Raw genomic sequence first — 22,687 nt, forward strand, 5'->3', positions numbered from 1 at the left:
TTTAAAATCACATTTCAAAGATAATCACCCACTGAATGGAACAATCTTTTGTTTCAAGTTTAAAATGAGCCATCTACACTTAAAACCTGTTTGGTCAAATTCTGTAGCAGATTTCTGAGCCTTAATAATTTTTTTAAATCTAAAAATGACTTTTTTGAATATACCAACCTACTTAATGAATTTTTAAATGAAAAAATGCTACAGGAAGAGTTTTCTGCCCAAATCCTAGTAAGATGCATTAAAGCTACAGAGGAGCATTCATTCATTTCAATGAAGTTTGTACAGGGGAACTTCCCAATGAATTTACAAAGGTTTCAGCTAATGTCCGAAAGGGAGGTTCTGGCTCATTCAAAAAATCAAGTTCTTCTTCTTCTGACTCACCCGTACAAGAGCTTAGGGAGCCAACTGGTGAGTCTTTTCCTTCATAGGTATATGGCACTACATATTCTCCAACATGTTTACGTTCTTCATCCTGTCCACAAAGAAACACCATCTGCAGAGAATGGAAATTGACATTAGCTATTTTCTTATCTGAACCTAAACTAAGGCCCTAAACACCTGGTGCTGGAACACTTTTTAGTTTGGGTACTTGGTTCCTAAAATCATCATCATCATCATCATCATCATCATCATCATCATCATCATCATCATCATCATCATCATCATCATCTATATCCCACCCCATCTGCACTCAGGCAATAAGGGTTTGCCATCATTAAAAAAAAGGTTTGCCATCACTGGCCTACACACTGTATAATTCCCCCAAGATATACATTTTTGTCTCCCAGGGGTCCCCAAGAACACTAAAAATCACTTTAAAAAATGAAAAAAGTTCTTGGTTTTTTTAAAGATGTCCATGATGCCCTCTAAGGGGAATAGAGGGAGGGATTTTCCTATGTGTTTACTCCTAGGCCTTTTTTTAAAAAAACCACACACACAAAGACAGAAATTGAATAGTCCAACACAAAGATCATTTAGTAATCATGCCAACTCTATCCAGTGGCGTCACTAGGGGGTGCAGTGGTGCGGAGTGCACCTGGTGACATCACAGTCAGGGGTGTTACCCAGTGGAGTAGTACACCCCGGGGAGAGGCAGCTGGCTGTCTTCTGGGTCCTGCCCAGCCATAGCTGCGTAGGACTCAGAAGGCAGGGGGAGGTGGCTGCCTTCTGAGTCCCATGCGGCCATGGCCACTCAGGACTCAGAAGGCCAGGGGGACAGGCCAACTGTGGCCCCCACCTTGCTACCGTGTTGTCATTCTAAGCACCATGGCAACAAGGTGGGGGAAGTGCCCTTTTGGCCCCATCCCAGAGCCCCACACCCACACCAGGTGATACCCTGGGCGAGGACACCACTGACTGTATCAAATGACTAAAATTGTTATAGTCAAAACCATAAAGTGAATTAACATCAACAGTTTTAGTGAGCACATACTGATTAAGCTAAATGTTGATCCAGACATACATTGTGAATAATCTATATTAGAACACTTACTTCAGCTAAATGAGGATTGGTGAAATTCTGCCATTCTGAACAGATATCTTTACATGAATTCCGTAGGGGCTGTTCAATATGTCGCAAAGATCCTGTTATATGATTTCCTCCCCCTTTGAGTAATTCTGCTGTGGAGCCCCCTTCTCCTTTCACTAGTTCCATGCTTTCCCCCTTCTCATTTTTTTCAAGAACTGTGCTCATGCTCACAGATGTCTTCACAATTTTCACAGGAACTATGTTCAGGTCCTGGAGGGAAAGAAGAAATAATAATAGCCAGATTTTCTGAAAGAAGAAACATTATCAAGAACATCATATTAACTCAGCCTGAGCCCCTACTAAAGACATATCAGCTGACATAGTACACTCAGAGCTTGGGAGTTACTCTTTTGAACTACAGTCCTCAGAATCCCCTAGCCAATATGGCCACCATTCATGCTGGCTGGAAGATTCTGAAAGCTGTACTCCAAAATAACTTTATCAAGATCTGATTCCACCATGAATACCTAGACGATACCAAACCAATTCTACTTCACTGTGCTGAAAGCAGGAGCTCTCTCTCTCTCCTTCACATCTGCATCTTCCATATTGGGAAAGGGAATATATATACATAGATAAAATAATAATTCCACCTGAAACAGCATCTTTGGATCTCTAATACCACCTGGACATATATCAGCCTCTAGGTTTCACCCACAACCACCTTACAGTACAGCAGTAGGTTATTGTTCAAAATTCTTTGTCAAGAAGTTGTTCTTTGACAAGTCACATTGGCTGAGTTTGAACTCCAGCAAAACTTATAGCCAGTAGCCATGATGATTCTGGGAGTTTATATCCAAAAAAGTAATATTTCAAAGCATTATCATTTATTTGATTCTTGGTATTGTATTTGGTATGATACTCTCTCACATACACACACATACACACAAGGAGAGTTTTAATTATGAATTCAAATAAAAGTGCACTTTATAATTACTGAAAAATGAGAAAATGTCTATTTCCCTCTTGAAGTAAAGAACTATCATCATTCTTCATTACAGTGTTTCATTCTCTCTTTTCTTTTCTTTTTGTACAGCAAATGCAGCAGTTAGTTTTGAGAAAACTAGACAGGCAAAAGTAGCACTTACCATTACTTCTTCCCCTGGTGCCTCGGTATTTGATACAATTAAGTTTTGAAAAGCTGAATTATCAGAGACTTCATGAGTCATGGGACCTCTTTTACGAAGCCAAAGACCAACTGGTGTGCCCACACCTGCTGCAAGAGAAAATGCACAAAACCGGATATTTAGATTTTATTTGTGTGTTTAAAAGGCAGGTTTTACTTGTGTTTTAAAGGCATTTAAAAGAAAGCTCAATTTATTGAATATTGAAATTAATTGGTATCCATTTTTATAATGCTTTGAAGAAAAAACACATTTAAAAATCTGCATTGACGTAATACTCCTAGGGGAACACCAAGTCTGTATTTCAGGAAGGACAAGATGCTTAACTACAACACATAATTAACAAAATGATATGAGAGGCTGTTTTGAATTTAGAGTATTTTTGCTGAGTGGGGGGGGGTATACAAAGAAAGGCAAAACAAGACATGCATATACTTACCCATCAGTAATAGTGATCCAAATACTGTTGAAACAACACCCCAAGGAACAAAAGCTGTACTATACACTACTTCAGATGGACTACGATCTACAGGGGCATTCAAAGGAGAGAACTGACTTGGGCATTCACTTGGAATGACACAGTCACAATGGTGAATTACTATTTCACTTGTTCCACTTGTACCCCCATTATCATATATTCTAAGGACAATTGTATAATAGCCATAGTCTATATCTTCCACCGGTGAAATCAAAACTGATGCATCTGTAACACAAATAAATGCAAATAAATAAATAAAAGCTCAAATGATGAATACTTTTTACGTTATTGATGCCACAGTTAAGGATATGATTCTAAGATCAAGATAAACAAAAACTATATGCATACCTTCATTTGATGTTATTGTCCATGTAGAGTCCACAGGCATTTCTATTTCAAAGTGGAAAGGTGTAGTGTGAGGAGGCATATCAGCATCAAAGGCCTTAATTTGCACTGGTGTTTTGTCCTTACACATGATGTAATTTGTTCTGGTAACCACAGGGTAATTGTCATTCTCATCTATCAGTGTTATCACAATTTCTCCAATACCTGTTTGACCACCTAGGAAATCAAAATTTCTCACTGTTCAAAACTATAACTAGATAGTATACAGGCTTCATCTTATCCATGCATATATATATATTTATGAAAGTGGTTTTGCTGCCAAAATTATTTAAAATATGAGGAATATTATACCTCTACCTGGCTATCCTCCCTCATAGATTACAAGTGACCGTCAGACATTATGTTTGTCTGTATTGAAGAAACAAAGAAATGGATTCAAAAAGAGAAGTTGGAACCTGGTTAACATATACTGTGTATACTCATGTATAAGTCTAGAAATTTTAGTCAGATAATTGACCTAAAAAAAACCTGACTCGACTTATCCACGGGTCAATGTAAGTACTGGGTTTTAACATTATATATAACAAAGGAACCATCCCCCTGGCGAAAGGCAAGCGTGTAATCTGCCCTAGAACCACCATCTCATCTATCCAGTCTTTAGTATGAACTCAAATGGTTATGCCTGCTGGAATTTTGCAAGTTATTTGGCATTGTTTTCCTTGGCTTCATCCTCTGTTACATGCCTCTAAGTTTTACCCTCGACTTATGCACAAGTCATGTTAAAATCCATTATTTTGGCCCCAAAACCTGCCCTCAACTTATACATGAGGTCGACTTATAGTCGAGTATATATGGTATTTGGGGTCCCAACTGAATGGGCTGATGTCCTGATCTACAGGCAATCTTCTGTATGTACTGAGCTCCAGACATGAATTAGGGTGAGTGCACAATGGTTAATTTTTACAAAATTTACATGTAGTCAGCACTGAAGCAACAACAAATGTGGAAGGATTAGGAAGAGTAGAATATCTGCATTTCAGTGTATCTGCTTCCAGTTATGAATCTGCCAAAATGTTAAATACTACTGCTAGATTTATGCTGCAAAATCATTCTCATACTGCAATAGGGAAACTTTGACTATTTAAATGTTTCAAACTACAATTTTGATAATCTTCCATTGGCTATGGCAGCTCATGCTTTTGGGATTGAAATCCAAAAGCTGAAGGCCAAAAGTTTCACCAATCTTGTTCTCATGGGATCAACATTCTTTTAAAGCTTTAGTTTAAGAAGAAAATATACAGCTGAAAGTGTGACACTGTTTGCTGCATAAACAGCAACTCTAAACAGCACTTGGTACTCACCTTGATCAGTAGCAGAAACTGTAACATTGCACTGACTGTCTGTCATGTCTGGTGCATCTCTGTCTAAAATTTTAGTGGTCTTCAGATCTCCTTTGTGGTCAATGATGATCCAATTGCATGGGTCATTTACTATTCTGTAACTGTTAGGTTGAATGTATTAGGATAGATAGGTACCATGAATGCATTCTAATGTATTAAAACTTTATAATTGTATCCTGATGTTACCCAAATGCTCTAAAATGAATCAGCCCAAATTATAAAACTGTACCTTATGCTTCCACTATTTCCAGTTTCTGGGTCCCTTGCTTGGTAGTTACCAACCACTGTTCCACTTGGTAAACATTCCTTTATGTACAGAACATATTCACAGGGCTCAAATACTGGTCCCTCATCCTGGTCCCTAATTCTGATCACAACAGTGACCATACTTGTTGAAATGGCCCTTGCACTTGCTGCTGCAGCATAAGGTGCTTCGTTATTCACAACAATTTCTAATCTTCTCTCCTTGGTATTCTCATAGTCCAGCCCCTGGAAATAAATGCATTTCTATTACAACAAAACACAAGACTTCAGTGCTTATCACATAACCATATACTGTACCATTAAAGCAGGGGACTGATCCCACCTTTGCCTCATTCTTACCACACAACATCTTGGCTCTCCCACTGTTATGCTGTAGGGTCACTGGGGATTGGATTCTTTTCTAATAGATTATTTCCAGCATGAAAAGAATTGAAACTTCCCACTATGGTTCTGTAAGCATAATGTGTGTAAATGTGATGTTCAGCTTCATTGGGAGAATAACTGAATAATGAGCATGGTGTGGGTGTGGTCTGGGTGTCCCTCCCTTAGGGATTCCCAAGGAAATCACCAGCAGGGAAGCCTCAGGCTACTTCTGGTGCTTAGGTGCGGAGGATATGACTTCCCAAGAGAATATCTTCCTTGTCTTTTATACGCTCTACACTTTTGAAACCCATGTTAGATTTTTTTTTTATTTTTAATGCAAATGGTTTGCTGTTATAGTGTAAGAACAGTGCAATCTTAATCAGTTAATGTTTAAAAATCACTGTTCAGACAGCTTTACTGCACAGAGATGTTTTCCAAGGATTTCTCCTCTGCTTTCCTGTGGTACCATTCAGTTTTACCACCACAGTGTTATTTTGTTTAAAGTTAATTATTTTTTAATATTAAGGCAATAGTGTAATAGCATCATGTTGTAATGATGTTATTCTGGCTTCATTTAAAAATAAATTAAAGGAAACCAATCATTATGCAGGATGCAGGACATACAGGATGATGTGAATAGTGTTGCCAGTATTAAGGAACTTCACACTTCAGGGGAAAAAGTAGAAGCTACACTGTTGAAGAGTAAATGTCATAAGGATGAGATTTACAGCATCAGCATTCAGCTAGTGTTCAAACTAGAAGTGAAACAGTTTCCACATGAGAGAACCCAAAATAACTGACTAGTGTGATAAGCTTCATTATGCTTGCTATTATAGTCTTAAAACATTGGTGTAAAACAAACAAGACTTATTCATGGGCATTTTGAAAGTTTGCTGTGTTTATCCTTTCCCTCTCCTCTCCTTTCTTTCTTTCTTTCTTTCTTTCTTTCTTTCTTTCTTTCTTTCTTCAGATCGCATAAACTATGAAGATTGAGGAAACTTCCACAAGAGCTTAAAATTTATGAGTAGGTTGAACTTCACCATTAACTAACTACAAAATGAACAAAATGAATATAGTAGGCCCTTCCCTCAGTTTTGGGGCTCCCCACAGATGGCAAAAAAATGTGGATAATCACACCCCATATTATTCAATGGCAGTGATGTGTGTGGAAGCATCAGCATGTTTGTGTGCATGAGCCACCATTCAATAATATACAGTGCGTCCTCGCCTTACACGGGGGATCCGTTCCAGATCCCTCCGCGTAAGGCGAATTCTGCCTATGCTCGAGCCCCATTGGAAACAATGGGGCTCGTGCGCGGCGGCACGGGCGTGCGCGAGGCGCAACAGGCGCGCACGCCCATTCAATTGAATGGGACGTGCCCCCCTTCCACCCCATGCACGTGCCGCGGCTTGAGCGCATATGCTCAAGTCCGCGTATGGAGTGCCCGCGTATGGCGCGGGCGCACTGTATGCATGGTGATCTGTGAGCAGTCAGATCCGTGAATTGTGAGCCCACCAATACGATGGATCTGCTGTACATTAATAACTATAGTCTTTCTAAACAGTGATTACCTTTAAAACATCTAAACATCCAACATTTCTCTCTTGATCAACGGTAATGCAAAAACTATTATCTTCATTTCCCTTTATAATAGTGAATGAAGCCAACCATGAAGGTGTCCCAGGTTCATCACTGTCCATCGCAGGGATGCATATTAGTTCTACATTTGCTGTGTTTTCTAACAGGGTCACTTCATACTGAAATAGACAATTTTGCCCCAAGTATTAGTTAATGAACATTTTAGGCATTATTAGAAAAAGAGAAGCAATTTGCCAGTGAAAAATTTAAAAGTACATAGAACAAATATAAAGATGCTGACTTGCAACAGATATGAAAATGTGAGCCTACCAGACTTGTTTTATTACAAGAAAGAAATACCTCTTTTTTTCATGTTATGTGTACAATTCATCTTGCTTTACCTATTCATTATCTTTGCAAATAAGCATCTATTTTTGATGTCGTCTTGTTTGTACTTCTGCCCTGCTTGTATTCCACTCTCTATATTTGACAAAGGGGAATCTGACCCATAAAATCTTATGGCACAATTAATGTATTGTTGGACTAGGAGTCTGGAGACCAAAGTTTGAATCCCCACTTAGCCATAGAAACCCACTGGATGATCTTGGGCAGGTCACACGCTCTTAACCTCAAAGGAAGGTAATAGTAAACTCCCTCTGAACAAATCTTGCCGAGAAAACCCCATGATAGGGCCACCTTAGAGTCGCCATAAATCTGAAACAGTGTGAAGGCATACAGCAATATCACCAGACCTCTTGTTATTGTTGCAAAAAATCAGCACAACTGCTCCTGTCATATTACAAAGACAGCTAGACAGTGGTTACATATGGAGACCAACAAGATGTAATAAAACAAAGCAATAAATAAAATACATAAAATAAAATATCTGGCCAATTATATTAATACTCATTTCAGTCAAATAAAGTGAGATAATTTAATGTTGATATAATAAAAATGTGGATTGTTTTATTTTCTCATTTACTTTAACATTTATTATAATTCCATTAATATTATAGAAAATGTTATTTTGCCTGTTCAGAAGGTAATTTAGTTTTTGAAAGCTGTAATAAATTTTAATGGAGACAAACCTACCACAGTTTGTAGTACTTCTGGAACGTTGTCATTTACATCTCCAATCTCAATTAGCACTTTTGCTGTTGTGCACAAGCCAAACTCCTGGCCTCCCATGTCTCTTGCTTCTATTTCTAATAAATATTCAGATGTTGTCTGAAGAAAATTGAGAGAATTATAAAGACATAATTTTCCTCTTAAATTAAAACACTGTGGTTTCTTTAAAGTAAAAACAAAGATCCTGGTACAACTCAACTATTCAGATAGTTCTGTGTTTACAATACTGGAAAAGACCACATTGCAATATTGGCAGACAACTTTGGGGGGAAAAAGTTTGGCATTGTTTGAATCTTCCAAATGTAGTTGTGCTTGAATGTACACCTTTAATCATCTAGCTGAAATAATAAGCACATCCTTTTGTTTAAACAGGGAGGAAATGGTTTAGCATCCTGATCCTAAACACCCAATGTGTCTTCTTTCTTTCCTCAAAGTTATAATTTATCCCTCTCACTGGCACATTTTGTTGATTTAAAAAAAAAGAATTACAGTTATAGCCTTCTTTTACCTGATTATCTCCCCACTTTATTTAGACTGGGAGACAATAAACACATCTAAGGTGACTGAAAGAGGCTTATCAATGACACCCTAAACTCCAGTCTCCCCAACATCTATCTATTAATTCTCAACACTATAATAAATTTGGCTTCAAATATATTGCAAGTATTTTAATCTTTCTATTAACATTTCCTCCCTGTTTAGTATCCATCATATTTCTCACTACTGTGTCAATTCACAGAGCATATGTATACCAATACATGTTACATGTTAGATGCACAGAAGAGTTACCTCTCTGTCCAGATTTGATGATGCAACAGTAATACATCCTGAATCTGGATGTATGGCAAATGGACCAGGGTTCTGATAACTTTGGAGATGCTGGGACAAAATTCTGTATTTCACTTTGGTATGTAAGGTGTTTGGCTCATCTTTGTCTGTTGCTGTCACTTCTCCAACTATTGTTCCTGCATGTACAAGGCATGAAGTTTAAACTTCCAACTGTCTTTCATAAGAAAGTTTTCCAAATGTTCCTTAAATGTTAAATGCCTAAATCCAAACCTGCTTCAGAATTTATTTTATATAAAGTAAAGGCTACTTAAAATACATCTGTGGAAAAATAAAATTTCTGGACATATGACCAATGACACACACACACACACACAGAGAGAGAGAGAGAGAGAGAGAGAGAGAATAGGTAGATGATTCTCACATGTTTCAAAAATTTAATAATATAATCAAATATTTACTTACTTATTGCTTAATCTCAAAAAAGTATCAAAGTTAAAAGTGGTCTCCAGCCATTTATGGTTTTGTAGTTGTTTGGGGTTTGTTTGCTTGTTTGTTTGTTTTATTTTTTCTGGATCTATATGGAGTGTGTCATGGGAGTCATAATAGAAAGTCACAGTACTGGCCCCTTGGCCTCCTCAACTGCTGAAGTTGCCCAATCCTGACCCATATATTTCTGGATTCAGATATGTGCACATTTATTTTTACGAGGTTAAACTACACAGCCTCCACTACCTCATTTTGAGAATATTCTAATTAGAAGAGTTTTGAAAATGCATTCCTTGGTACATTGGCCAATTTTTAAACAAATTATAGTTAAGTACTGATTCATATATTACAATGGTGTTAATATTTTAATTAGCATTTTATTAATTACTTTCAAAATAGCTATTTTAAAAGAATTAAACTTACCAATTCTACTGTTTTCGAGAACGTGAAAAGTGTAAATATCATGGTCAAACTCCGGAGCATTGTCATTATCATCCTCTATTTTGATGGTATGCACAAGTGGTATTTCTGGCGTGTATCCATCCGGGGTCATTGCATAACAAATCAGCTGTATAAAAGTGAATGAAAACAAACATTTTATTTGGTAGTTCCTCTGCAGCAGATTTAGGTTTCCATCCTGTTAGTGGTGGCATAGGTCAATGTTATTTCAGTGTATATCTCCTTTTAGTTAATGCAGAGGTTAACCTCCTCCCCTCCCCTCTGGCCTGCTGTAAAGTCAGTGTAGCACTTTTCCACAGCCATCCATTTCTTGGTGGAGAGTGGAGGAATTGGCAAAGCATCTGGCTATGTGCTCACAACCAGATGCAAAATGGTTACAACGTCTGCTGAGACCTCAAGAGGATCCTAGCAGACTGCGGCAGAGGATATAATAATTTTGTGTCTGGTCACAAGGACATAGTCAGATGCTTCTCTGTTCCTCTATTGCTCCTACAGGCATAGAATAGCCATAGGATGGCTGCAGAAACTCTATGGCAGGTCCAGGAGGAGGGACCATGAAAGACCAACTGCAGCATAGTTCCATATGTGGAACTACTAAGCTACGTTGGACATACATGATTGTATCCAAAGATTGGGACAAATTGGAGAGGGGTATCAGCTTCCATTTGGGAAGTTTATAGTGCTACTGATCACTGCTCTTTCACTGAGTGATGCAACCAAATTAGAAAGGTACTTTCCCTACAATAAGGGGCACATGGATTTTTGTGTGCTTAACTTCAATACAATCCATCCACAGTAGTGGTGGAGCATAAGGAAAATGGTAATAGAAGCACAGGGAATAAATGGGGATGGGGATGAATTAAGGATAGCTGCCCAGTAATATGAGGGAACATAATGAGAAGAGCAGCAAATACAATTCCCATTATCCCATAATTCCATGTATACACCAGATCTGTTGAATTACAACTGTCATCATCCCTAGTGGTTCTAATGAATAGTTGTAATGAATTAATCTGTAATTAACTGTAATAAAATACCCATCCCTGTTCACCCTTGCTTCATAGTACACACTGGCTGCTTTTAACTCAAAATAATGGTTTTAACTCTTCTGATCCTTATAACTGATTAATTAACATAATTGTTTGATACGATTTTGGTTTTTTTAAAATCACTTTATTGTTGCGATTGTTTTAAGGTGATTTTATTGTATGCCACGCTGAAATCTTTAGATAGATGATAGAATATAAATATTTGTATAAATTAAAAACAACTGAAGATTAAAAAAAACATTTGCCATAGGCAAGATGAATGGCACAGTCATATACTCATTTTTGTAAAATTGTAAAATAGAATAGAATAAAATATTTTGCACAATAGCAAGAGAATAGGAAAAGAAATCCCACCAATCCATGCAATTATTTCTCTTTCAGTCAATTCAAACAGAGGTTTGAAACCCATACCTGAAATTCTGGGTATTCCTCCCGATCTATTGGACTGGTAACAAAGAGGTTTCCAGTTTCTGCCTCAATGTAGAAATAATGCAGTGGTGGTCTGTCAACACCAGGACCACTTATGGAATATCTAATATTGTACTTTAGGGCCATGTCAGAAGATAACTGTAAATACCAGTGAACGTCAAACAGAAATAATTGTTAGCACACATTTTATAATTCCTTTTTTCTTCCTGAATTATTCAGAGACCATTAGGCATTTCATTATGTACAATGGATGCCTTAAGAGGCCAGTTCAAACATAATCCTACAACAAGGTTAAAAAAATGTCCCATGTTTTAGTAGCTTAAGAAAAAAATTGCAAAAACAGATGGCTGTCTATCCTCTGCTTGGATACATAAAGCAAACAAAAGCCCACTGCCTCCTGAAGTTGTTTGTATTGCTTTCAAACAGAACTTAGGAAATTAAGTAACTTATTCTCAATGTTGCAGTCTTGATTAAGTTCCCACCTGACATATGGGGTGTGTGTGTGTGTGTGTTTAAAATACATTCTTGCAGAGATTTGAAAAAGCACTTTGGAGAGATTATAACTCTAAGCGGCTCAGAGCTTCTGAAAGGTGAATCCAAGCTCTGTTCCAGGTGAAAGATGTAACATTTACATGAGCTTCTTTTTCCAGTGTGAAGTTGGTCATTCTTCATATATCTACCTCTTTTAAATATGAGCAGAGGTAAAATGGCATGCCCAGTTGTAAACTGTTACAACAGTGTTTGCAACAGTGATGTAACAGAGACAACCTCAGCAGTACAAAGGAAGTTACTGGGTGGAGCAGTAATTTACAGATGACAATTATGACTTCCAGGATCATGATCAAGTCATCTCTTCTGATTGCCTTGTAAAAATGAAGAAGCATTGTGTATCTGTGAGTACAGAACTGATTTTTTAAAGGCTGCTTTTGACATTACAGTTTTTATTAATAGGAACATACCTGATAATAACTTGTAAAAAGCATAAAACTCCTCAGTACTACACAATGTCTCTCCCTGAAGCTCTTCCCTAAAAAGATATAGCTTGATAAATGTCCCATTGATTTCATTGGCATTGGCATCATATTGCTTCATAAAGTTTTGTTTGGATTTTCCTCAGTATTTGAATAGCAGGCACAATAACATATATTATTGCATGCAAGAGAAATACAAAGATAATTTGGAAAGTAAAATGAAGAGGAAACTTTAAATATACCTGTTGAATTTGCATTGGATATGGTCCCAGTGAGTTTTCCATTAAAATAGTTGGGACAGGAGCCCATCTTCGTTTAGTTCGGCTAAGAACAGTCTCTCGTACATGTCTTCTCTTATGTCTTGCTGCCTGAAGAACAGAATGGAATAATTTAAATAAATAGCAACAGAAATCATGCAATTTTTGTTGGATATATATTTTGACAGTTGTCTAAGCAGAGCTAACCCAGTTTAGCTTCCAAGATCAGACAGGATCTGGTGCCTTTATAAAACTTAGGCAAGATATTTTGATAGCTATAGTACCTTATTTTTAAATTCCTCTGTGAATCCCAAAATCTCCTTTAAAATCCCCCAAATCTCATTTTAACAGGTAATTAGACTTTATGACCTCTAGCGTTATTATAATATGCATACTGTGGCGCGTTACAGACGGCCCAGAAGAGGCAGTCTTGCACCGCTGCTGGTTGCTGCGTCTGGGAACCGCAGCATCCAAACTGTGCGGTTCCCAGACGCAGCAAAGAAGGAGCACAAAAATCACGCTCCTTCCTGGGCCCCGGAAGAGACGCCACGAGGCGCTAGTCATGCGTCTGCTATGTCAAAATGGCGGTGCCCATCCATATGCGGCACCGCTATTTTGACGTAGTCATTATGCGCGAGGGGCAAGGCACATCAGGAAGCGCCGCCCCTCGCGCATAATGACGGCGCCTCATGGGCCCGTCTGTAACGCGCCTGTGAGATGGTTGCATTAGTGTGTTCCTGGCACTTTGCCCATTAAGTTCTGCTCTCCCTCCCCCCTTCATCCCCTGAATCCATTGCATGTATTAGCAAGATTAATTGTCTCAGTTAGGGATTCATTTGATATATCACTTCTGTTTCATGGGAACACTTAACAATACTATGGGAAAGTTGATAACATTATTTGTCCAATTTCCCTCAATAGATAATTGGCTACCGAGAATGTAAGAGACTGCTGAAATAGATAAGATTTCAGAATCCTTGGTGGGAGAACCAGACGCTAAATCTAAAGATGGATAAACCTCCTCTCTTAATGTAATAAAAAGTGGAATTACATAAATTAGAATAATTACTCTAAAATGACTGGTCATGAGACATTTGTACTCACAGAGTTTAATTTGACAAGTTTTTCTGTTGAATTCAAGCTTTGCATTTTTGAGGGAATCAAAATAATTAAGATGACTAAGTCAAAAAGAAGTTGTGTAAAATAACATAGAAAGAGAAGAAAGAAAATGATATCACCCTTTATAGGTTTTCTTCTAGTTGGAAAACCAATATTGTCCACTTAAATGCTTAGATATCTTTATCTGGAATAGTCAATTTATAGAAAATGAACAAATATTTGTAATATAGACCTGTTACAGACTGCCAAAATAAAGCTGCTTCGGGTCTCTTTGGAGGTATGCTGTTTAAATGATGCATGCACCCTAAGAATCTGGAAGCTGCACCAAAGTTGCACTCCATTGCTTAGGAATGGAGTGTGGCTTTGGCACGACTTCCGGACTCTTAGGGCCCATGCATCATTTAAACAGCATACCTCCAAAGAGACCCGAAGCAGCTTTATTTTGGCAGTCTGTAACAGGCCATAGAAAGATGTATATATGCCAACTAATACACTGTATTTTTCTGTTGGTTATCACCTATAAAGCCCTAAATGGCTTGGGCCCAGGATACCTTGAGGACCGCCTCTCCCCATACAATCCGCCCCGCACTCTCAGAACATCTGGGCAGAAGCTATTGAGGGTTCCAGGGGCCAGACTAGCCTCCACATCTAGGAGGACTTTTACCATTGCGGCCCCGACCCTCTGGAATTCCCTGCCCATCGAGCTCCGCTCAGCCACCTCCCTGGCCCAGTTTAAAAAGGGGCTGAAGACCTTCCTGTTTCAACTTGCATTCCCTGACACAGGCCCCAACTAGTTTCTCCCCCCCCCCCCCCACTCTATGTGTGTCTCAGCAGAGGCAAGCTGGCCAGAATTGTTTTTTAACTGTTTTTAATGTATTTGTATTTGCTTTGTGGTAATTTGTAATTGTAGTTTGTATTTATAATGTTGTACACCGCCCTGGTTTATAGAAGGGTGGTATATAAACAAAACTTTTATTATTTATTATTATTATTATTAAATCAATAAAATTTATTTTTAAAAAAAGAAATAAACATTATTTGTCCAGTTTCTAATTTTATAAACAAGTCATGTAAATCAAAACAACAGTATTAGAAAAACATGAAGAGAAGACATGAAGAACAAAAGTAGTGGGAAAGTATAATAATGTAAACATATATTTACCTTTTCTGGATATGTTAACAAATGTACATGTATTGTTCTTGGCTCATTTTCATCAGTGCCTTTAAAGGATAAGGCAATGATGTTTTCATGGGAAGACAAGGACATTGCATTTGTTGTATACAATGAACCATCATCCAGCACTATAAAATTGGGATTGCTTGAGCTAATAATTCCAGACTGATGAAAACACTCTTTCATGTTTACTGTAAAAGAAAGTAGATTCCATGAGTTAGTTGAAATTGGAGAAGTGACATTTTAAAACACAACACATTAAATTAAGGTGTCTCAGAGGCTACATAGAACGGCCTGCGGGCAGGGTGAGGGCTGAGCATCCGCACACTCTAAGCCCTAAAGTTATTGCCCAGGCACCATTTTGGCATGCTCTCTTCTACACTGCATGCCCCATGATGACACACCTCCGGTGCTGGGGTGGAGAACACACTTTTGCACGCACAACTCCACTTCCATAACTTTGAACTCAATGTAGATGTTATGCCTTGGACAAAAATATCCAACTACTTCTTCACAACCAGATAAGACACCAACAGGATCCCAGCCCATATATACCTCAACTGAGAACTGTTATACATAGTTATCTCCTCTTGTAGTGATTGTACTGGAGAAAGATAGGAAACAGAAGGTCCACAGGACCGAAATTCTAATAGAACAACTCCTATTAACTACTTCCTTGGTCAGCATTACCTGGGTTAGTTAATTACTTCTCTTATAATTATTCCATAAATAAAAATTCAAATAGACTGGCAAAGATGTTGCAAGCCCTCTGATTATCATCATTTTAGCTCTGGGGTGGATAAAGTGTGCACCCCAGGGGATCTGGATGAAAATTTCCCTCTAGAAGGCTTTGGAGCAATTTCACAATTTTTTGCAGGGGAGGAGGGCATTTTAGGCTTGGGGAGGCCTTTGTAAAAACTAAAAGTGATGTCTGGTGAATTACTGGGTTTTTAAACAAGGGGGGGGGGGCTCCTGGGCCTAAAATGGCTCAGAGTGGCCAAAAGCCTGGCAAAAATGTCCACACACATAACACCTAGAAGACATTGTTGGACATCTGGGGAAATTCCTTTTAGTGGGATGGCTCTCCAAGGTTTCCTAGAGGGATAATTCCCCTCCCAGCCTCCCACACTTGCCCACCCCTGCCTTAACTACTGACATCCTATGAGTATTTTAACTTTGATGATTCAGAATTCAAGTTTTGGTGTCCATGAACAATTCTGATTTAAAATACAGTTTAACAAAAATATGCTCTCACTATGTTTCTAAGCTTTTTCACAGAAAAAGTGTGATTATTTGATTATTATTGTCAGTAATAAAATTGCTTAACTTCCACCTAAATATAAATGTAAGGTATTCTTGGATTTTCTCACCTTTGCCAATAAACATTCCTGCTTCCAATTTATGAGGGGCATTAAAAGTAACTTTCTCACAAGCTTCACAAAATAGACTCAGTACCTATAGAGAATAAATTCCAAAATTTTAAACATATTTACTTTTAGAAATAACCACATTGTTCTAATTCATGCCTTGTACAGATTGGTTCATTAAAATATATTAATGCACTTGATAAACAAAAGAAATCAGTATCATTGTCTATGGTATGATTGTTATATTCATGTTTCCAAACCCTTTATCCTTTGCTGACCCCAAATTAGCAAAATTTGTAAAGAGTGGAATCTGAAAGTAAAACTTCCACTGGCTTTAATGTATCTCTAATAGTTTCACACTATATGTAAAAGAAAGGAGAAGAGAAAGAGAAAAATGAAACTTATCAGATCCTTTCAAACTAACTGGTTTATTTGATTTTTGGTGGATTACAGTCCTTTTTCTCAGATCAAAAGCTGTCCCATGTTGGGTTCCCTCACTTTAAATATTTCAATGTTATAAAATAAAAAGAATTGTATAAAAGTTATTCTTTTTTTAAAAAAAAATTATGTCAAGGAAGTATTAAACAAATCAGTGGCATGATGTACTTTCCTAACTCAGACTTGGAGATGGGCTTGGAAAATGAACTCAGAACTTCAAAAGCTCAAGTCTAGACTCTAGCATGCTCAGAAAGATCTGGAACAAATTGAGTTAATATGCTTTAAGAGAAGTGTACTCCGCTTCTGCTGCTGAATGGACCAGATGCCTTCTGGTCTCGCCACCAAGAGAATGCAGGAGAGGCCATTTAATTTAGCCCATTCAGGCAGGGTCTTAGTGACATTGCTAAAAAGTACATGTAACTGCTCAGCCATGGAAACCTGGGAGAGTCAAACACTCTCAACCCCAGAAGGTTCACCTGAGGGTTGCAATAAGTCAGAAAAGATTTAAAGACACACAACAGCAACATTAATTCAAACTGAAGAGAAATAAGACTGGAGTCCTAGATTACTGGAAGGAGGTTGAATTGGGAAGAAATGCACTGACAGAGGAGTTCTGTCAACAAGGAGGAAAATTGGTCCATGCACCCGAGAAGGTCCAGTCTGATCTTCTTTGACTCCACTTTTTATTGTTTTTCATTACTTTGTTTAGTTACAAGGCATTTCATCAAGCTCATCCTAAAGCATAATTAATAAGAGAAAATAAGTTACCATCCATGTGATCCTAGGTTTCCCATACTAAAAAGTATACCTTTGCCTCTTTGACCTTGGGCAAGTCACATTCTCTCAGCCTCAGAAGAAGGCAATGGCAAACCACCTCTTGCCAAGAAAACTCTGTGATAGGTTCACCTTGGAGTCACCATAAGTTGAGAACAACTTGAAGGCACACAACAAGAACAAAACTCTGCCCTGAAACATTACACTTCTTATTTTAAATTATTTTAAAATCTGTGCATATTGAAAATAGCAGTTAGCAGCATTTGATCAAATGAACCAATGAAAGTTATTCATACTAGCAATAAGATGAGGTCAGGAATAAAGAAATTGTAACGGTTTAGATTTCTCCTCTGTTCAAATGTTTTTAACCATTAGTTCATTGAGTCTTCAGGTTGAAGAAATGTGGAGATTCAGGTAAATTCTTTAAAAAAAATAAACAAAGTAATCCCCCCATCTGAACAAATCCAATTGTTCTAGCTGTTCCCAGTATAGAGAAGATTGCATTACAACTGCCTGCCTTATAAGCAAGAAAACTGAGGAACCTCTGAGAAACTAAAAGGAGCAACCCAAGTTCAGCACTAAGACATCGAGGATGATTTTAAAAGACCAGAAAGTCCCAGATTTTGATCCTGTTCTTTCCAATTTTGTTATGGAGATCCATACACATTTTTAGTTATTCTAGAATATTTTCTGTCAGCTCTCAGTACAATCAGAGACTGTTTATACCAACTCCCACATGTGTACATTGCTTCTTGCATCATATATTGCATCTCAGTTGTATCTGGGTTTGGGATGTACAGAGGGGGAAATCTCTAAAATTAGCAAGGTGAATTTCTCTTCCACCACAACTTGTAAATAGTGCAGCCTTAAAAACAGATAATTTGCTTTTATGTTCAGTTGAGATGCAAGAATCAGCCTGACACTGGCTAATTAATTCATTGCCAATTATCTGAGCTAATGTAAGTGACTGGATTTCCCTAAAATTTCCTAAATGCAATGACAGAAGCTGAAGTCTTTCATTCTCATAATTAATCTGACTTATCTGCATTCCATATTATAAGTTTCTCTCTTTTGCTTGCTTCTTTGTGGCTTGATTCGGCATATTTATTTAATTTGGCATGTGTATGATCTTTTTTATGTCATCAAGCCTCTCTTCCTTCGTGGGCTGTTCCTCACCTCAATTTGGAAACCAAGGCTGCCCTTTACCTGTTCCCATGTTCAGTTGTTACGTATTTATAGCATATTTTATCTCATTAATATCAGTTTATTATTTCAATTCACTACTGTAATGTAACAAAATATACTTTCCAGAATGAGTGCTCAGATCTCAGGGATAATAATATTTTTTCATTCATTCTGAAGAGGGATAATCTACCTTGTTTTAGGCAAAAAAGAAAGAAAGAGATACAGAATGCTTATAGTTCAACATAATAGGTAAATGGGTACTTAGGAAGTTACATTGAGTTCAGAGAGGTCTTCTCCCAGATAAGCAGTAAAAAATTGTAACCCTAAACACTTTACATATGTGTCAATTTCAAAATCCCTCCTAAACTGTGTACTGAGTTGCTTGATGACAGTACATTAAAGCCTATTTCATATTGGATGGCCCTGTTTTGTGGACATTGTGATTCCACAGTTTTATGCTGTCTCCTACATTTAAAAATGTTTATCTATATTAATTACTTTAAATCTAACCAGTTTTTAATAAGACCTCTATTAGAAATAAACAGGATTCTATAGTGGTGGGTTTTGTTTTTGTTTTTATATTTTCAAAGCTATTTATATTTCTTAATTATGCATTTAAATAGTTAAATTTGTATTTAACTACATATATTTCACTGCGCTTGATAATAAGACGCAGGTACTGGAAATACTGTAAATACTTCTTGTTTCTAGAAACTTTCATATTCAGCACTGAAAATAGTGAGAGCCAGGGGTATGGTATGTTCCTCCATATGCAGTAGAATATATTTTGATTTATATATATATCCCACCCTTCTCCCAGGACTGGTACTCCAAAAAACAAAGAAACAATCAAATCAAACAACAGATAGAAACTTTCCCAGTTTCTGATCCCATCACACTCTAAGATCACTTTTACCCATGTTCTCTCTTTGAACGAGAATATTGATGCATCCTGATTTTTAAACTACAATTATTTCTTTTCTGGCAACTTGCTATTGCTGTACTGCCCATTCTGTATTTCTTTTCTACTCACCAGGAGGTCAAAGAAAAGCAGAAGCCAGATAAATCTTCCCAAGATGATACCTCTATATCTCACTGCAGCTGATAACACCATTTCCATAGTTCCAGAATTCAGACAGCTTCAGGGATTATCAGCCACTGACCTTTAAGGCCTAGTGCTGGTCCTCAAATGACAGTGGTTGAAAGGAAAAAAGGATGCCCAGGCCACTAAAGCAACAGCAAAAAATATCTGATGCAAATATCTGATGCAGAAAGCAAATGCAGCTTTCTTCTTCCTTGTCTCTTTTTTGCTTTGACTCACTAAGGTGAAGGGCCTGATTGTTAATTCAGCTCTCCTACTAAATTTGACAGGGCTTGTCCTGAAAAGTACTTGTGGAACGTGCTTTTTCTCATTTCAGTGTTCCTCTCCCCTACTGAAATGCTGGGGGGAAGAAGAAGTTGGACACATTGGGCCCCAAGGCTTGCCCTTCCCTCCCCAGACACTTAGGATGAATTATTTTTGGTTTCACAGAATCCCACCAAACTAGCAATGAGATGGACCTAGGAATGAGCCTCCAGCTGAGGCCAACCTGTTCTGCTATTCCTATTCAATGCCTCTGCCCCTAGTCATGCCACTTTACTTCTTCCCTACCTCCTTTATTGTCTAGGTTCTTATTAAGTTCTATTAAATGAAACTGAAGCAACTCCCAACTATAAAACAGACTCTGCAACTCTCCTTGATCTATTCTTCCTTCTCATCACCTAGGGCTTCCAGATGGCTTTTAGTTTGTGATTGTCAACAGGGATAGCTGCGGAAACTATTCAATCAGATTTTATTAACACTTCCGTTCATTTTTGCAGAGATCTTTAATCTGCACTACTGAAAAATTGGTGCAGACTAGACAAACTTTGCATACAGACATCCATCACACATTTCAGGGCACCACACATTGGTATGGCATGTTGATGCTTGTGATGTTCCTCTTGATGCCATTTTAAGAGCCATATGATTGACCAAGGAGCTGGATCATTAGCACAACTTTTGCATAAGAACAAAATTACACTCATTTGCTTATTTCAGATTAGTTACAGGTTTAGATTAGATTGTAAAATGCTGACCTTCAGTTTGGCATTTTAATCATTATAATCTTGAAGTTTTCAAACTATGGAGATTATTGCACCCAGTAATCCCAGCAGGAGAGATGCAAGATGTAAAAGATGGAAATGGATGTTATCACATTTACCCATGTCTGGGCTGGAGGCAGCCTGTATCCACTCAAGCAGCCTGTCTGCAACGCAAACTTCTCCCGTGGCTTTTTCAAGAATGGGAAAATCTCATTCTTGAAAAAGCTGTGGGAGATGTCTGGATTGCAGATGGGTTGCCCAAGTGGATACGGGCTGCCTCCAACCCAGACATGGGTAAATGTGATAACATCCATTTCCATCTTTTAGATTTGCATCTCTCTCACTGGGATTCCTGGGTGCGAAATTTCTTATAAACAGAGGCATATATACTTCAATGAAACAAACAAACAGCTTCATCTATATACTGCTTCATACTGACCTAGCAGTGTCTAATCAGTTTACAGCTGTAAGCTAATTGCCCCCAACAAGCTGGGTACTTATTTTAGCGACTTCAGAAGGATGCAAGCCAGAGGCAAGCTTGAGCCCTGGCTAGTATTGAACTCACAACCCTATGGTTTTGAGCGAGTGGCTGCAGTACAGGCATTTAACTACTGTGTGCACCAGGGCTCCTGGTGAGAGACACTATGATGTAGTGGTTTGAGGGGACTACGATTCTGGAGGCAAGGATTTGGTTCCCAGCTCAGCCATAAAACCCACTGGATGACCTTGGGCAAGTCAGATGCTCTCACCCTTAGGGAAAGACAATGACAAATCTCCTCTGAACAAATCTTGCCAAGAAAACCCCATGATTGATTCACCTTAGAGTTGCTGTAAGTCAGAAGTGGCTTGAAGGCAACCAACAACAACAAACCTCTAAAGGTCATGAATTATATGCCAGCCACAAAGAAAGGCTTTTGCAAATGGTGCCTACTTCTGCAATCGGTTCCTCAAAATAGTATATTGCCCAACTCTATATCTATCTGAAGAGGAAAAATAATGCCAGGTGGATAGTGCAGTTATATGGTAACTGCTGAATCAATAGAAGAGTTTTCAATTAGAAGATTTAAAAAGTGATTACTCCTGATCCAGCAAATGGTGTCCAGGTACACATTCAGCATTTCATGCACTGCAAATACAGATGTGCATCTTGTGTTTGCATGCACAGACTGAACTGGCATTGCTAGTTTGTATGACACCTACCCAGACAACACTGACCCCACCCCCACTCCTTTAGTTGTTTGTTAAATGAGAATAGAGAATTCAAATGTAATCCCAATATTTATTAATGTGATCTTGGGAAATTGCGTGTGTAGTTGCCATCACTTGAAATTTCATAGTTGGTATCTGTATTTGACTACTCTGAAATAGGTGTGGCCCTATTTCAACTCGTGGGCATGTTTGGAGGTGATCCACATCCTAAACCTAAGCTTGCCTGTGCCTGTATTTTCAGCATATTTTTCACATTTACTCACTAAAGATACTTTTGCAGATCATTTTAGCACATTGTTCTTGCCATAGATCTCAAATAATTTACCATCATTTGGTAATGTGCATAGTCCGCTTAGAGACTGTGTAGATGGAGTGATCAGCCTTTTGCCCCTTTCCTAGAATCTTTGCAGTGAAAGCTGTCCACCAACTGTCACAGTTGCGCTCTCTCTCTCTCTCTTTCATTGCTTCAGTTAGGGCTTTGCTTTCCCTAACAAGAGAAAATGGCTCTCTTTTCTCAGAACAAGTTACGGGATCCCACTAGATATTCTGCCAAGAATTCTCCCTCTCTCTCCCTCCCTCCTTCTCCCCACACCCTTAGTGATCTCTGCCACTGAAAAATCAAGTCTGTTGCCATCTGTATAGCCCTAT

At 38.1% G+C, this 22,687-nt stretch overlaps 1 protein-coding gene across 1 annotated transcript; it reads right to left on the bottom strand.

Moving 5' to 3' along the window:
* Window positions 1-262: 262 nt before the first annotated feature.
* On the bottom strand, window positions 263-19,820 carry LOC149317270 (desmocollin-1-like). Its single transcript, XM_089518847.1, has 16 exons — window positions 19,740-19,820; window positions 16,313-16,397; window positions 14,931-15,133; window positions 12,635-12,760; window positions 11,404-11,559; window positions 9,908-10,052; window positions 8,999-9,174; window positions 8,174-8,308; window positions 7,075-7,260; window positions 5,105-5,364; window positions 4,837-4,976; window positions 3,479-3,691; window positions 3,092-3,355; window positions 2,617-2,744; window positions 1,493-1,738; window positions 263-493 (listed from the first exon to the last, which is right to left on the bottom strand). The coding sequence occupies exons 1-16, from the start codon at window positions 19,818-19,820 to the stop codon at window positions 263-265; spliced, it is 2,775 nt and encodes a 924-aa protein (XP_089374973.1).
* Window positions 19,821-22,687: the final 2,867 nt, after the last annotated feature.

Source organism: Sceloporus occidentalis, unplaced genomic scaffold (genome assembly GCF_023333645.1).
Source record: "Sceloporus occidentalis isolate IW3139 unplaced genomic scaffold, rSceOcc1.0.p SCAF_3, whole genome shotgun sequence".
NCBI classification, from domain to species: Eukaryota; Metazoa; Chordata; class Lepidosauria; order Squamata; family Phrynosomatidae; genus Sceloporus; species Sceloporus occidentalis.